Source organism: Anolis carolinensis, chromosome 6 (assembly GCF_035594765.1).
Source record: "Anolis carolinensis isolate JA03-04 chromosome 6, rAnoCar3.1.pri, whole genome shotgun sequence".
Classification (NCBI taxonomy): Eukaryota; Metazoa; Chordata; class Lepidosauria; order Squamata; family Dactyloidae; genus Anolis; species Anolis carolinensis.
This window is the reverse complement of record NC_085846.1, coordinates 46,471,185-46,485,148: the sequence shown is the minus strand read 5'-3', so window position 1 is coordinate 46,485,148 and position 13,964 is coordinate 46,471,185. Positions and strand designations below refer to the sequence as shown.

Here is a 13,964-nt window from a genome sequence, read left to right as displayed (position 1 = left end):
TGAAATTTTGAAGGATAGCATTTACCATTTAGAAACCATGTGTCTTGTAGTCAATGTTTTCAATATATCGTGATATTTTGGTGCTAAATTCATAAATACAGTAATTACTACATAGCATTACTGCGTATTGAACTACTTTATCTGCCAAATTTGTTGTCTAACATGTTTTGGTGCTTAATTTGTAAAATCATAACCTAATTTGATGTTTAATAGGCTTTTCCTTAATGCCTCCTTATTATCCAACATATTCGCTTACCAACATTCTGCCGGCCCGTTTATGTTGGATAAGTGAGACTCTACTGTAAGTGTGAAAACATGGGTGAGTCACTAAATACCTGAACTATAAATACACCGAAATTTCCTAAGGGCTTCTGCAGTAGATATATCTTTTGATTTTCTGTCAGCCTAATTATAATAACAACAACAACACAACAACTTTATTTTTATATCCTGCCACCATCTCCTCGAAGGGACTCAGGGCAGCTTACAAGCGGGACCAAACCGGGCAACAACAAAGTTTCCAACTAAAAACACATTTAAAAAACATAAAACAATCTAATTAAACAATTAAAAACAGCAGATTATAAAACATCATTAAAATGAACCAAAGCAAACATCAATAACCTTGCCATATGTTTTGGGTGGTTCATGCCCAAAACTATTTTTTTTTCAAATTTACAGTTTTTTCACTGCTGAAGAATAACAGAAAGACAACCTAAAATAGTATACAAGATGAACACCAATCAATCATATCTGCTGTCCTTATAATTCCATAAGATCTGTCTATAATTTCATTCTCTGCATTTCCCCTACAAACTTCTTTATATTTATAAAACTAGAAATCTATACAGAAATTTCTGTATGACTTCCAGCTCCCCCTTTAATTATTATTGATCTCTATGATTAGCTACCAGAGGGAAAGAGTTTACAAAAGAAGAAAAGTCGACATTCATCTTTATTCCTTTCTTAAAAGCTGTCTAGTTTTAATGTTTAACCTTTCATACCATCAATCATCTTACTTGGATTCCTTTGCATTGTCCAAGTCATTATTCTCCATAGTATCAACTAATTTTTATTCATCTTTTCATTAGAGATGGGGTAACAGCAGCTTGATCCACTTTGTCTTTCCCCTCTATTTTCCAGATTTAAGTGATCACTACATTATGCAATTATTGGATAGTAGTTGCTTAATCATTCAAGAGAAAAATCTGTGGAGCAATGGCTTCTAGCCTTATTAAAATTAAATTCCTTGTGGAAGAAAAAGAAATTCAAGGAGACTGGCATTTTTAAAGCAGAGGTCACTTACAAAGAACTACAAAGAAACAAATTATTGCAAGAAGTTATGTCTACTTTAAATTTCCTATTGACCAGAACATGTGAATCTGAAAAAAAAGAGAACTCTCTGTTTATTAAAATGAAGGCCTAGGGAGGCTTTGTTTTACCTATTTTTGCTTTTGAAAAAGCAGTGCAGGCAGTCCCCAAGAAGAGGCAGTCCCCAAAAACGAGATAGGTTCTGTAGGTTTGTTCTTAAGTTGAATTTGTATCTAAGTCAGAACAGCTACATATGTTAAGTGTAACATGTGCTCTCTCTCCCTCCCTCTCTCCCTTTCTCTCTCTAAGCTTTGGATAGCATAGGGAAGGGTTAACATGGTGTTTGTTTTGCTGTCTGTGCCCCTGTTCAGAGAATTTCACCTCACTTTCTGTCCCTGAGATAATCTGATTTTGATAATTGTGGCTTTGTTGTGGAAACAAGGATTGGGGCTTTAGTGGAGACACCTTTGTCCCATGATAAATCTTCCAGGGGTGAATTTCCTTCTTCAGTGTCAATTTCTCTCACTTCCTGTTTTATCACCTCCATTCTTAACTATGAGTCATTTGTAAGTCAGATGTTTGTAACTCATGGACTGCTTGTACTTAAGGAGAATTTTGTTTACCAAAGTGCTAAAATTGGTCTAATTAAACTTTCAGGACTGTATATATCTATTTATTTAGGTACATTTTTGTTGTTGTGCCTTCAACTTGTTTCCGACTTATTGGTGGCCTTAGAGCTAACCTCTCACCCCTTTAAATGATAAAACCACTAAAATTGCTAAGTAGAGAAAGGATTGCATCTTGAAAGAAGCAACAAAGCTGACTATCTCACAGTTCAGACACAAATGTTCTCTCCATTATTTGACTCAATTTTACTTTTTGCCATCAAAGCTGCACACTAGGAAACCTAGATTTACTTCCCCACAACCATATATATATTTGTATTTTTGGATAATATCTTTAATATCTACTGATAATACTGAATAATAAAAATTAGCTTGTAATCCATATGACTCTGCATACTAGATAAGTTCCATCACTATTGAGCAATATTCAATTTCCTGTTGCTTGCGATTCTCCTAAGGTCTCTTTAATATGACGATATATCAATTATAGAAGTCTGTAAAGATTTGTGAATTGCTCCCATTTATAGCTGCTGCTACATTTCAGGAATATGTACAGAGATGATCAGAAAGGAAGGCCTTAGCACTGGGATGTTTCTGGGTTTGCTTTTATTTAGCTGCTTTTTGAATTGAAATAACAGCAACAGCAAATAAAAATATAATAAGACAATGATCAGCAAAGAGTAAAGGCTTTCAAGTGATAGCACTGACTTTTTGTGTGATTTATGGGTTTTATAACACATTTTGTGTTTATGGAACAATCTATCAGTTTTCTTCATTTGAGTAACAATATCATCAATACTACCAGTCAGATAACACCTCTTGCAAAGGTGGGTAATTATGGGGCCTAGAAGCAATTGTTTGAGTCTGGAGCTCCAATCTCAACCAAAGTCAATGCTGCTGCTGCAATAATGCATTCACTCTCACCTCATTTCATTAGTAAAACAAAACATGTGGCAAAGGTAAACCTTACCTTAGGGTTAAATCATATCCCTGCATGCAGGAAGCAACAGTCTACTCTAAAACACTGTGTGCATTCCTCACATGTCTTATTCTGATGAGAAAATAACAATTTGGGGATACTACAAAGTTGATATTTTCTTCCATTTCAGATTGCTGCACACTACCAGATGTGTGTGGCCCACAGTGAAATTAGGGATACAGAAATTCAGTCAAAACTATTTGTCCCTTTATTATCAGCTTCAAGTCATTGAACCAAAGAGCAAGTAGAATTCTCTTCATCACTGGTAGAATATTTACTAAACAGTCTTGATATTAAGGGAACTGATATTTGTTTTTAACATCTTTTTAAGAGAGTATTTTCATGCAGGTCAATTAGTAGATTTTTACCTGGCTTTTTTATTTTTCTAGAGGTGTATTTGATGCATCCCTCAAAATGGCTGGATTCTATGGACTGTACACCTGGCTAACCCATACTGTTTTTGGCATAAACATTGTCTTCATACCCTCAGGTGAGAAGTCAAACAATGATACTTGATTCTGGAAGTTGCGTCAAGATTTCGCTTACTGTTTATTGCAAGATTTTACATCTGTGCCGGAGCAAAAAATATCTGTATATTCCTCAAATTACTTTTCCTGTAAAATCCTGGTAACTCTTGGGCCACCCTTTCTGGCCACTGTAGCAATCATTTTGTTTCCTGAATTACATTTTAGTTGTCTTCTGTATAATGGATATGTCTTTCCTTGTAAATTATAGTGGGCTCGATAAATCTTTTAGTAAATTGGGTACATGTAGGTTATTTAGAAATTAGTGGGACAAGTTAATCATGATCTAAGTCTGTCAGTGTCAGTAGAAAAGCACATAATTCAGTCAATGTGATTGCCTGTATAGAAACACTTGACACCAGCTAAATTCCATCCAGTCCCAGTGCAGCATCCCACCTACATCTTAGTACTTTTTGAATCTTTTTGGCTTGAGAAGACAAGGTACCCATGGATCTTAAGAAAAAGAGATGGCATTTCTTCTTGTAAAAATGTTCCTGCTCTTGAGCTGCATTGAATAAAATCTACTGAATTCTAATATAATATAATATTATATTATATTATATTATATTATATAAAATAGCTTTATTTCTCATTGTGCTATTGCACAAAGAAATGTCATGCCTTCCCCCACGCACACCACAAAACAACACATTCATCCCTCCACACACCCTCACCACTACACAGCCCCCAATGCCATATCATTGCGAAACCACAGATTTAAACATAGCCATAGTTCTAGGATAAAAACTATCCTTCAGTTTGTTTGTCCTTGTCTTTGTCACCCTGTACCATCTGCCAGGTGGCAATAATTCAAAAAAAGAATATGCTGAGTGAAATGTATCTCCAAGAATGCTCTGAGCTTTCTTAAGACAGCAGGAATTATAAAGTTCTTCCAATGAGGCAAGAGGGCAACCAATTATTTGCTGTGCAGAAGTGGTGACCCTTTGGAGCGCCTTCCTATCTGCCACTGTGCAGCTACCAAACCATGCGCAGATGCAATAGGTTAGGGCATTCTCTATAGCACAGCGGTAGAAGGTCACCAGCTGTTTTTCTTTCAGTTGGTGGTTCCTTAGGAGTCTCAGGTCATACAGTCTTTGCTGGATCCACTTAACCAACACTGCCGTATGTGTGCCCCAGGTCAGATCCCCCTTCACAGTGACACCCAGGAATTTAAAACTGGCCACCTGCTCCACTTGGTCTCCATTTATGACCAAGGGCTGAATTTCTGGTCTGTTCTTCCTATAATCCACTATGATCCCCTTGGTCTTGTTGATGTTAAGAACCAGATTATTGTCCCTGCATCACAAGAGCAGCCGATCCTCATCCCGATAGGCAGACTCATCCCCTTCAGAGATAAGCCCCACCACGGTTGTATCAATTGCAAATTTGGTAATGATATTGCTATGGGGGTACAATTGTAATGGTAGAGAATACATGTTAATCCTGAATGAGGAATTCAACTCTTAATTTGCTATTGTACAAATGTCTGCTACATCATCTGGATTGTTTCTATGTTGTTGACCTAATGGTGTTAAAGTTTAGGCTGAAATTATTTACTTTTATAATAAAAATAATCATAATTTGAACTATTATTTATATAACTATTCTCATGCATTTAAACACAATTGTGCAGTAAGAAAAGTTGCCATTTTTTTACAAGAATCTATTTCTAGTGAAATACGTTGATGGTTGAATTCTCACATCTAACTCTAGACTTTGTCTACCTTTAGCACTAGCTGCACTACTTGGAGTTGTTCCATTTCTGGGAACATATTGGGCAGCGATACCTGCAGTTCTAGACCTTTGGCTTGTTCAAGGAGAAGGATATAAATCCATCCTCCTCTTGGTTTGCCATCTGTTGCCAACATATTTTGTAGACACGGCAATCTATTCTGATATATCTGGGTAAGTATTTCTGAACACGTTTCATAAGATATTGGGAGAAATCCTATAGTAGACTGAGTGGAAAGTGTTTGGCACCTATGCAAGAAATAAGATATGGTTACATATTGTTCTCAGAAATTACCTTGAATATGATTTAAAGACACATCTCACCAAATGGCATGAATTCGACTAATTCAGGAAAAGTAACAACTCTGAAATCATGGGATAGATATTTTAAAGCAATATGAAGCTGGCCTACCAAACCAAATATTACGAATAAAAAATGAAGCCTGTCTTTGACAAGTAAAATACTATGTAGTTTTGAACCGTAAAAACACAAGCATTTATGACAGAAACCTGGGGCTAAATCCAATTGTTACTCCCATCTTAGAGCATTCCCATTGAATCAGTGAAATTTCTTGATTTAATACTTACATGAATCCTGTTGATTGAATGGCTTTCCTCTAGATGAGACTAACAGGTGGATTTAACCCAATAGTTGGGATTAACAATTGGATGGACAAACAGAAATTTGAATTGTGTTCAAACAATCAAGAGCAATAATATAGAGGGGAAAAGTTTAGAGAATACAGCGATTTCTGGGTATCACTTGCATAAAACGTGATTTGGTTACATAGAGTACCATACTCTGCAGTATACAAACCTCTTAATAGTACTCAGCTCATTCAATACCACTGACAAAGTGCTGTTACAAAAAAAAGCTCAGTCTGTGTCTTGTACTTTTATTACACTTTGATGAGCCTAGGCTAAGAAATATATTTAATTCCAGAAAGGCCAAGAGAGTCAGAGACTCAAAGGCTGCCAGGAATGAGAGCAGAGCATTAGACAGCCTCAGAGGGCTGAGAGACTAATTGTCCTTATGCTTCCTTCATTGATTAAATTAGAGGAGTTGCTCTTATGGAACTGCACCAGATTTGCCAAGTCTCTTCCAAGATAGTTAACCCATGAAGGTACCTCTAAAGTGGCGTTTGCAGAGTATTGTCAAGAAATATGGTTCCCATTCCTCAGTTCCCTCAAGTGTATCAGCAGGGAACTCCCATAATACTTTTTGTTTTGATTTATCTGTGTTCTGTAGTATCCAATTAATTAGCTTTCATTTATTCAAGAAGCCAGGAATCACCCTGAGGTTTCCTTTTATTCCCCACAATCGGACTTTTTTTAATTCTGCTGCATCCTAAGCCAAGCTTCAGAGCTGTTGAGTTCTTTATATTCGTTATTCTGTGTTTGAACACGAAGTACTTCATTTTGGCATTGCTTTAGGAGTTCTATGTGGACAATCTTACTATTAACAGCTCCAAGATTGGGCTGAGTTACTGAGTTTGGCTTCCAGTACTGTTCCCCGTATTCTTACCTATTCCCCTACTTTTTGTATATTTGTTGCATGTTGCCAACCTGAAATATATTACTTGGAAATTGGGCCAACATTTTGAAGTGCCCTGCGCAGTGCTTCTGCTTTTCTTTTCTTCCTCCACCATCCAGAGCCAAAATCTTCATCAACTTCTAAATGTTTTTTTAAGTGTTGAACTTCCCAAACCTTTTTCTTGCCATTTCTGCAGTTCTCTCAATTTATTTGCCAAACATTAAATTGTCCACCATCTTCTTTAGATTGAGAAGCAACACATGAAGCAGAAAAGTGAAATCTCTTATGTGTCGGTTATAATATTTCCATAAAACATTCCCATGGCATTATTTGCAAATGTGGCATGGAATGTACTATGCTTGGTGGTGGCTATCTTGGAAATAGGAGAGGAATTGCTTGTGAGCAGATGAATATGCAGTTCCGGTCTCTCAGGTTGGCGAGCTGACTTGCTTAAGCATATCACCATCAAAGGAAAGTGTGGTAGGGAGGAGGGATCCAGCAGCATCTTGAGACTTGTATTTTATGTCATCAAATTCACCCATTTCAGAAAAATTGAAGGCCAATCCACTAGCAGGGCTAGTCCAAGTCATTTTGCTGCCCCCACCTCATCTTGACAAATACTCATGCATACTCACATTTTTTCTGCTAAGAATCACTGCTCAGATGCATTCCCAAAGCGCACACTGTGGTTCAGCCCTGCCACCAATGAATATGTACAAGTAACCAGTGCTGTAGTGTAGATCCCGTCTTCAAATATTGTAGAAGAACATTAGTGCTGCTAGTTAAAATATAATTCTGTACACTTGTAAATAAATATGTTGTGATTGCAGGGGAGGACATCCATACCTGACAGGCCTTGCAGTAGCTGGTGGAGCTTATTACCTGGGACTAGAAGGAGCCATAATAGGACCCATACTCCTGTGTATACTTGTGGTAGCCTCTAATATCTACAGTGCTATGCTTTTGAGTCCAACATCCTCGTTGCCCACACCATCACAAATACCTTGGCCTTTACAGATATATCGGTAAGCTGCTATCCTAATTGTCACGAATTACTACTACCTTTTACAATTTGCCTATTGCTCCTGCTCCCCAATATTTACACTATTGCCATCTTGATGTAATACAGTAGAGTCTCGGTTATCCGAGATAATGAGGTGGGCCCAATCTCGGATAACCAAACTCCTCGGATTGCCGGGAGACCCTATTATCCCTCCCGGCAATCCGGTTTAGGGAAGCGCCCGTGAGTGCTGCTGCCTAGCAACACTCACGGGCGCTTACCAAGCGGCGAGTGGTCACTGAGGGATGGGGCTCTGTCCCTCACGCGACCACTCGGCCCAGGGAAGTGTCCGTGAGTGCTGCTGTCTAGCGACACTCACGGGCGCTTCCCAAGGGGCAAGTGGTCGCTGAGGGAAAGGGCTCTGTCCCTCACGCGACCACTCGGCCCAGGAAAGCGCCCGTGAGTGCTGCTGCCTAGCAACACTCACGGGCGCTTCCCAAGTGGCGAGTGATCACCGAGGTACGGGGCTTCATCCCTACGACAAGCACTCGGTCCAGGGAAGCGCCCATGAGTACTGCTGCCTAGCAACACTCACAGGCGCTTCCAAGAGGCGAGTGGTCACCGAGGGAGATCTGGGGAGACGTCCTCCAGCAAGGGCCTGGCTGAGGAAAACCCGTGGCACGCTCCTCGTCTCGGAGGACAGGCCCTTGCTGGAGCAAGGGCCTGTCCCTCCGAGAAACACCCCATGGGCTCTGGATCTTTCTCGGCCAGGCCCCTCCCTCTCCTCTCGAGCTCCCTTCGCTCGAGAGAAGGGGAAGGAGAGGGAGGGGCACCCTGGTGGTGCCTTGGATAATACAGAGGCTCGGTTAACCGGGGCTCGGTTAACCGAGACTACTGTAGTTTTATTGGGCTGAAATAGTATTGTTCTACTATGCAGGTTATTTATTTTCTTATGACCAACATGGCGTGCTTTGCTTTTTTAGTGATTTGGAGAATTAAGTTTCCTGTTAGTTCAGTTTGCGAATTCAAAGCAAAAGAAAAGGGGAGGGGTTGTGCATCAGCTGGGCAAGCAGCCAAATGAAATACGTCTCCTCCAAACTGTGGAACAGCCATACAGGCACACACTTGCATAGTCAACAATAATTAAAGAGAAAGAGACATATCCAATAGGCAAAGCCAGAAAGGTGTTTTCCTCTCAACAACAGGAATTTAAATGTCACAGCCATCCAAATCGCTGAGTTATCAAAAGAAACTGCCAAGCTTCTGGCCAGAACAGTTTCTCTGCTCTTTCCTTTCCTGACTTATTGGCTGGGTTGAAATGGGAGTTTTAAAAAGGCCTACTATGGTGCCATTGTTGAATTAATGCCCCAATCCACAAATCTTTCATGCACTGCAGTATTGAAGGATTTGGCAAAGACAAAAGATCAAAGCAAGATTTGGGTGGAGGAGGGTGACCAAAATTGTCGGGAAATCATGCCCTGTGAGCCACCGGTGGCACAGTGGGTTAAACTTTTGTTCCGGCAGGACTGATAACTTGAAGGCTGGGTTGCTGACCTGAAGGTTGCCGGTTTGAATCCAACCCGGAGAGAGCTCCCTCTATCTGCTCCAGCTCCATGAGAGAAGCATCCCACAAGGATGGTAAAAACATCAGGGTGTCCCCTGAGCAACGTCCTTGCAGACGGCCAATTCTCTCACACCAGAAGTTACTTGCAGTTTTTCAAGTCGCTCCTGACACGAAAAAAAATGCCCTGTGAGGATCAGCTTAGGGAATTTAGCATGGAGAAGAGATGGTTAAAAAGTGGCATTATATTGGAAAGAATATCAAATACAAGATGGAGCACGCTCATTTTTACTGCTCCAGTGACTACGACACAAAGCAATGGATTCAAACTTCTGTATAGAAAAAGAGTTTCTACCTAAACACAACAAAGAACTTCCTGATGGTAAGAGCTGTGTGGGGGAAGCACTTTCTCTGGAGTTTTTTAAACAGAGGCTAAATACCCATCTGTCAGGAGTGCTTTGATTGTGTAATGCTACGTGGCAAGGAGCAGCATTAGGTGAAAGACGCATTGACCCACTCTACTTCCGCTGTGGTGCTGCTTCTGGCCCTTTTGAATTCATGGATGGAGAAATGGCAGTAGTGGCCGGGGGCAGCTGTCCCTCTGTGGCAACATTAGTGCTTTCCCTTTTCCATGTAATGGCCCTCAACCTATCCATGGGTCATATTGAAATCCATAATTCTGGCCACGAAATCTACCTTCAACTTTTACTTGTTGACTTGACATGGCATGAATAATACAGTATATGATTCAAAGTTTATGTGTGTTTAAAATGAAAAAGAAATAAGATGTTTACGACACATGGCTGAGGATTTTTATTTTGCAATAATATGTGAGTACTGAATTTCACAGAACAATCCCTTCTTCTAGGAACTTTAGGATTATATCAATTGATTTTTTAAAAACCAAAATCAAGTATTTTGATTTTCATTTAAGATTTTGGAGAGGTGCAACTTGTGATCATAACAGAATAATAATTAGCAGATTTTGCTAGTCTGGATACTATTAAATGGGGAATTTCTTCCTTCCCCCTCCTCATTTCTCTCTCATACACACACCATTTCCATTACTCTGCATTTCCTTGTGAATGTTAAAGTAGTAGTAGTAATCTGTACAAATGTTCACAAGTATTTTACTCTTTCTGTTTTTTTTTTCTTTGTAGACAATCTAAAGAAAGTCCTGAGGAACTGAAAACTGCCACAGAGTGAAACAAATAGTATTTGGATGTCTTCTACTGAAAGAACTCTTATTTCTTCTTCTCATGAAGCTCAGTGACCTTTGAGTCTTTCTCCAGCTGTGCCTAGTGACAGCCTTCACTGATGCAGCCTTCTTATATGAGCATACCTGCTAACGCCATAGATCACTCGCCTTTGCAAGTGGAAATGTTTAATGCCTGTTGTTTGCTTTTTACACAAACCTCAGATATTGAGTGGATGGTTGCAACATCTTCTCTTCCCCCCAAAACTCCCTGAGTTATATTTTGGTCTAGCTAGGCTTTCACCTGTTGACATTTCTAATTTTGTACTTATATTTTTAAATAATACACATAATTAGACTTTAAAATTCAAACCACTTTTGTTCTTAAAATATCCAATTTAGCCCTGTTCAGGTACTGTTGTAGGAAATATACAAATCCTCCCTGTCTTTATTTACCCTGTGTTAATGACAGCTGAATATGACATGTCTCAAGGATATTCATATTTGTGGAGGTATTAAGTACTTGGTAAAAGCTGAGCATGGTTTTGTGGATTTTTACCTCAAATTTATTATCACCTTTTTAATCAACAACACTATTGTGATGTCAATAACATTGCTGTTGTCAGGATACTATATCACTGATGGCTTTGTAACAGCCATGTGTAATTATTTTCTGCTAGGCTTGAAAAGGCTATTCTTTCATAGCAGGTATGTGAATAATTTTTCCCAACAACTCAGAATTATATTAAAAGTGATCAGGGTCCCAAAGTTGCAATAAGTTCCTTAAAACTATTCGTGCAGATTTTTCAAATGCTTCAATATTTTCCAGAAAATGTAGCACTACAGTGCATGGCCTGGCAGGTGAAGTGTTTAGGGATTTTAAGTCATACATGAAAAATATCTGTTTATTAGTATCTCCTTTTGCTGTGAAGCTTTGAAAATCTTTGGCACAAGATAAAGTGTAGTAACTTCTATTACAATTACCTCAATGGAATAAAACTTAAATAAATTATTCAAAATCGTAATGATAGGACATGAACATACATTTCAGCCGTATCATATATTCATACCCATAAGACTTAAGGATATGTGTTCCCTTTACAATGTTCGGGTATTGAACAAAAAGAATTTAGTATTTTCTTCAGAACATAGTGTCTGGATTGACTGTGTTTTCTGAACGTTTGAAAAGATGGGGAGTTCCAATTTAAAATTGAATCTCTCCTTCCAATAAATGTTGATTCTATTTTGGATTAATATTTATCCTGTTGATACCTCGAATGCCATTCAATGAATTCATTATATTCCTCTGTTGGGTTTTATAAGATTCAGATACAGTAATAGTATATATCAGCATCTTATTTTTGTCAGAAAAATCACATGTTAAATATTTCAGGAGATAATCTCTCAAAGAATCTGTTACAACATCTGTAGATCAAGAACCAACACAATGATACAGTTTGTTCTATCTTTGCTGGAAATATTTAAACAAGTCAATCTCTTGGGGATGCTATAGAGATATCCTCCATTGTTGAGATTGTGCTGAGCAGAAGCTGGATTTGAATGATCCCAAGATCCATTCCAACCCTTTGATTCATTGTGGAAACCAAAGGCTGTTTTTGTCACAAAATCAGACCTGATGTTCCCACCTTTTATTCCAATATTCTGCATAAGAATAAAAGAAATCGGACAATAATGATCTCATTTCTGAGACCAATCTAAGTTTCTTCAGAAGATTCTTAAGTCCCATTTCTTTTAGAACTGTGGGAATTGCTTCCTGTCTTAGAGGAGTATGTACAACTTGTGATGTCCATATTTGCATTTAGCATATTTCAACAGCCAGGTTGGGCTAGGATCCAGCACATACTAGTCCAGAGTTTTCCCAAGTAGCTTGTCCATATCCTGAAATTTCACAATCAAATACAGTGGGACCAAGCAGTTGGCCTAGCTGCATCTGCCTGTAAGAGTCCATTTCTAACTCTCAAAATTATGACATCTTAGTCAGCATGACAGAGCCCCCGGTGGCACAGAGGGTTAAACCGCTGAGCTACTGAACTTGCTGACCGAAAGATTGGCAGCTCAAATCCGGGGAGCGGGATGAGCTCCTGCTGTTAACTTCAGCTTCTGCCAACCTAGCAGTTCGAAAACATGCAAATGTGAGTAGATCAATAGGTACCACTCTGGTGGGAAGGTAACAGCACTCCATGCAGTCATGCCGGCTACATGACCTTGGAGGCATCTACGTACAACGCCGGCTCTTCGGCTTAAAAATGGAGACAAGCAACAACCCCCAGAGTCGGACACGACTAGACTTAATGTCGGGAAAACCGTTACCTTTACCTAAGTCAGCATGAGTATTCTCTTTGTGAAATGTTATTCAAATTGGTTTTTTTAAGAAGCTCATACTGACGCTCAGTTCCTAGTAGGTTCAGAACAGGTTTAGAAGTGACAAAATGAGCATTTGTATGCAGTAAAATGGCATGTATGGTCCACACAGAGGAGCAATTCTCGTTTTGAAATAAACCCACTAACAATCTCTCATTTTCAGAGGCCTGTAAGAATACCTTTTTGGTTGCTACATGAAATACATCAATGGATCCAAAATACAGGAAGAATATATAGAATGTTTTCTATAATTTCTTTCTATGTCCATATTATATTTTTTTTCTGTAAAGTTTAAATATAGGAGCTGCTTGGTTCCTACACAGGTATAGGCAGTGTGCTCAGCTCTTGATTTCATTCCTGGCCAAAAGGATAAGCTGAGTTCTGTTGGAGAGAAATGTTGGAGGCTGACAGCTAGATTATCAGCCAAATACACTGGATTGCGCAAATAAAAATATATAATCTCCACTATTGATAACATTTCACTTTTTGTATAATAGCCTAGAACATTGCTCAGATGGACTTCTCTTTCCTCTCGTCCTTTACACCCCTGCATCACAAATCTGCTCCAGCATCTTCTGATGCAAATCTTGAGATATATAGTGTGATTAAGAGGAAGAAGAGAATCCATTCTGACAGCAGTGTCTGTTCCACTGACAGATGAACACAGTTGAATCCACTATAATATATTTAATATTAATATTTAATATTAATCTTATGCATGTTCAACATTTTTCAAATCCTCAGTCTAAATATATTGTTTTTTTGAAATGTTTAAAAAATGAAAAATGTTTTGATTTGGGTTTTTTCCCAAATAATTCACAATAAAAGTGTTATAAATTTGATAATATTGGTTGAATGTTTGCATAAATACAGTGCTGCTATTTTACTTGAAAGGTTTTGAAATATTTTAACACAATCTACACTTTTACCCTAAATGTAGTTTCTTATTTCCCTAAAAAGGTTTGCTTTTTCTGTTGCAAATATGTTTGTGGACTCATGTGAGGTCTCAACATTCTAGAGCAAGAAACAAGCAATCCATTATGGGACTGCGCCATTGTGAGTCATTTTGGTGATGTCATGAATGTGCATTTGCCCTTTTGTGTTCCAATAAGTCAGGGAAT

The 13,964-nt window shown here is 38.6% G+C and overlaps 1 protein-coding gene across 4 annotated transcripts in view; it reads left to right on the top strand.

The window, feature by feature from the left end:
* Window positions 1-13,688, top strand: part of tmem245 (transmembrane protein 245) — a 76,414-nt gene extending 62,726 nt beyond the window's left edge. For 2 of the 4 annotated variants that reach the window (XM_062957831.1, XM_008113017.3), the window contains 4 exons: window positions 3,306-3,406; window positions 5,171-5,345; window positions 7,536-7,730; window positions 10,427-13,688. In XM_062957831.1, coding sequence (XP_062813901.1) covers window positions 3,306-3,406; window positions 5,171-5,345; window positions 7,536-7,730; window positions 10,427-10,472 — 517 coding nt within the window. In that variant the 3' untranslated portion in view covers window positions 10,473-13,688. Of the gene's footprint in view, window positions 1-3,305; window positions 3,407-5,170; window positions 5,346-7,535; window positions 7,731-9,229; window positions 9,649-10,426 lie in introns of those variants that run through there. The other 2 variants (XR_009999796.1, XM_062957832.1) reach the window with 2 other exon arrangements.
* The last annotated feature ends 276 nt before the right edge of the window (window positions 13,689-13,964 follow it).